General features: G+C 53.4%; 1 protein-coding gene across 1 annotated transcript; it reads right to left on the reverse strand.

Annotated features, from left to right (window-relative positions):
- Positions 1-478: 478 nt before the first annotated feature.
- LOC123403412 (50S ribosomal protein L3, chloroplastic) lies at positions 479-2,174 on the reverse strand. The gene is made up of 2 exons (XM_045097346.1): positions 1,560-2,174; positions 479-959 (listed from the first exon to the last, which is right to left on the reverse strand). Exons 1-2 carry the CDS (start codon positions 2,062-2,064, stop codon positions 670-672), a joined length of 795 nt encoding a protein of 264 aa, XP_044953281.1. The 5' UTR covers positions 2,065-2,174; the 3' UTR covers positions 479-669.
- Positions 2,175-2,817: the final 643 nt, after the last annotated feature.

The following is a 2,817-nucleotide window of genomic DNA, read 5'->3' on the forward strand; positions in this document are numbered from 1 at the left end:
TGGAGTCTATAATCGCTAGAACTGAAGATTGCTACCTCCAATTGCTATGAGATCCTAGTGCGCCCCTAACAGGGAACGACGACCAGGATGCAAGCTTAGTGGTGCCAACCGATCCGATGGTCTACATTATTTCGTACTCGGTATTCGGATTAATTGTAATTTTCTTCTCCTAAAAGGGGGCTTAAGTGAGTAAACAGTGTTTAATCGCTGTGAACCAAACATGAGCGCTGCCTCCTCGATATAAAGGGCAGCGTAGAGGGTGGATGGGAGGCAAGCTATCAAAAAACCAAATTTATCATTCCCTTCAATTTTTTCCTTCCAGTTCTGCACTTCTCCTGCAAGCAACCCTGTATCTCTGTATCACGGCAAGCCAGCTGCCTCACGGAATCCATCGGTTGTTTGCGATGTCCTGATGTGCACCCTTTGGGCATGCCAATATCTATAATCACAGTAGAATCGGATCCCAAGCATACGACCATAGAGAGAATCTGCTGGCTTTGTTTTTTTGAGTCCAAAAGAAGGTGAAGAAGTGGTTGACAACATGGAGGACGACGCACTTGGATCCAAAGATTAGCTTTAGCAAACTGAGCATGTATAGAAAACCTGGACCTGGGAATACAACAGAAAGGAAACAAAACAAACTCTTACAAGATGAAACGCAGCACAGGTCTAGCTCTTGGGGATGTTCTTGCCGACAATCTTCGCGGGCGTGATGCGGAGAAGGTTCCCCTGCTTCCCAGGAATGGCCCCCTTGATCATCACAACTTTGAGATCATTGTCGATCCTGACGATCTTGAGCTTCCTGATCTTGGTCTTGGTTCCGCCCATCCTCCCGGGCATCTTCTTCCCCTTGTACACCCGCCCTGGGGTTGTCCCAGCACCGATCGAACCTAGGGCTCTGTGGCTCTTGGAACCGTGAGTCATCAGACCACGCTTGAAGTTGTGCCTCTTGATTCCACCTGCCCAACCATAACAAACCATGAGGCAAGAATGAATAGTAAAAGTGATGCTGATCCATGTTGCTAGCCATCCGGAAATGGAGCATGAGAATGTCACAGGTTATCAATGTCCTTAACTATCATTAAAATAAATCAAGGGCACAACTGATGATGTCCCATGTTAGCCTATCAGGAAGGCATGTCACAAGCTGTCAATACTCAATACTAAGAGCACAAAGGATGTTGATCGTTGTTGCTGGCCTTCAGAAACTGAACCATGCATGGGTATGTTAGAACCTGTCACTATTCTTGGCCTTCAGACAAAGAAATCAATGGAAATGAAACATGGGCATGTCACAAACTGTCGATGTTCTGAACATTCAGAAAAATTAAACCAAGGCCCATGCCAATGCTTGCATTAAGCTGCAAATAAGGGAACTGCAAATGCTGTCAACCATTGAAAAGTTGAAAAGAATGTCAGAGGCATTGCAAAGCAATACATTGCATTGACATGAATGGCATTGAGGAAATGACATTGCAATGTTGGTAATTTCAGGCGTTGATACACGGGATGGTTCAAGCATTGACAGGAGACGGAATTGGGATCGAAGCATTGCTCACCTTGGAATCCCTTTCCGATGGATTTGGCGGAGACGTCGACGAGGTCGCCCTCCTTGAAGAGCTCGTTGAACTCGAGCTCCTGGCCAGGGTCGAAGGCGTCGACGGCCACCAGCCGGAATTCCTGCAGGTGGCGCAGCGGCGGCGCGCTAGCCTTGCCGAGGTGGCCCAGCTCCGGGCGGGTGAGCTTGTCCTCGCGCACGCCGTGGTACCCGACCTGCACGGCGTCGTAGCCGTCGGTGGCCGCGGTCTTCACCTGCGTCACCACGTTGCCCCCCTCCCGGAACCCGACCACCGTCACCGGCACCGGCTTCCCGTTGGCCGGGTCGAAGTAGGTCATCATCCCCACCTTGGTCGCCATCACCCCGACGCCCGCCTCGTAGGACGCCGCCCGCACAACCGCCAGAGACGGCCTCCTCCGGCCTACCGCCGCCGCGAAGGACACGCCGCGACGGCGCGGGGCGAGGAAGCCCAGTGCGCCGCCGATGCTCGCGGCCGCCATGGCCATGGCTGCTGTATTCGAGCGAGATTAGTGCAACGGAGGCGCTCACTCTGCTGCTGCCGGTGATGTTTTTGGTTTGGGATTTATGCGGTGCGGATAGGGGTTTCCGGCTACCTCCCCTTATCCTCCCGCCCGTGGGAGACGATTTCCTGTTGTTACGTCTTCTTTCGATGAAAGCGTGGAATATGGACCAACAAGGTTACCCCTTACACACACACATGAACAAGTTACCCCTTACACACACACATGAACAAGTCCTGAGGACGCCTTTTTTATCGCCGGTGGTGAAAAATCGGTCCAGTCGTGCCCAACTCCTCGTTCAACGCCGATTTTAGGCCGAAATAACAGCCGGCGAACTCGAGCTAAGCCCACCCCCGGAGGGTGCTTCGGGTGCCGACCAAAGCGAAAAGTCGAATGGATCCTTAGTGTTGGCGACAAACAGGATTATTCCCACCATTTTCTCCTCCCTTACCCTCCATTCCCCTTCTTCCCCCCTCGCTGCTCCTGCCGTTCTTCTCCCACTCCCGCCATCAGGCCGCCATGCCGCCGAAGAAGTACACCGTCCCTCACCCCCGCCACCGCTGCTGATTCCACCCAGCCAAAGCAGAGGAAGCCGACGAAGCCGATGCCTAGACCGGCGGGCATTTCATACGCCGAGGAGGGCGGATGTCAGCCGCCGGGAGGCGGTCACAACCGACCCGCGGAGAAGGCTCGGCGCCAAGAGGATCAGGGACGCGGCGGAGGCGACCGATCAAGAAG

The sequence above is a fragment of the Hordeum vulgare genome, chromosome 6H (genome assembly GCF_904849725.1).
Source record: "Hordeum vulgare subsp. vulgare chromosome 6H, MorexV3_pseudomolecules_assembly, whole genome shotgun sequence".
Taxonomy (NCBI): Eukaryota; Viridiplantae; Streptophyta; class Magnoliopsida; order Poales; family Poaceae; genus Hordeum; species Hordeum vulgare.

Coding starts and splice junctions, on each gene's coding strand:
- LOC123403412 (XM_045097346.1), bottom strand. CDS start 2,064: ATGGCCATGGCGGCCGCGAGCATCGGCGGCGCACTGGGCTTCCTCGCC. Junction 960..1,559: donor CATCGGAAAGGGATTCCAAG/GTGAGCAATGCT, acceptor ATGGTTGGGCAG/GTGGAATCAAGAGGCACAAC.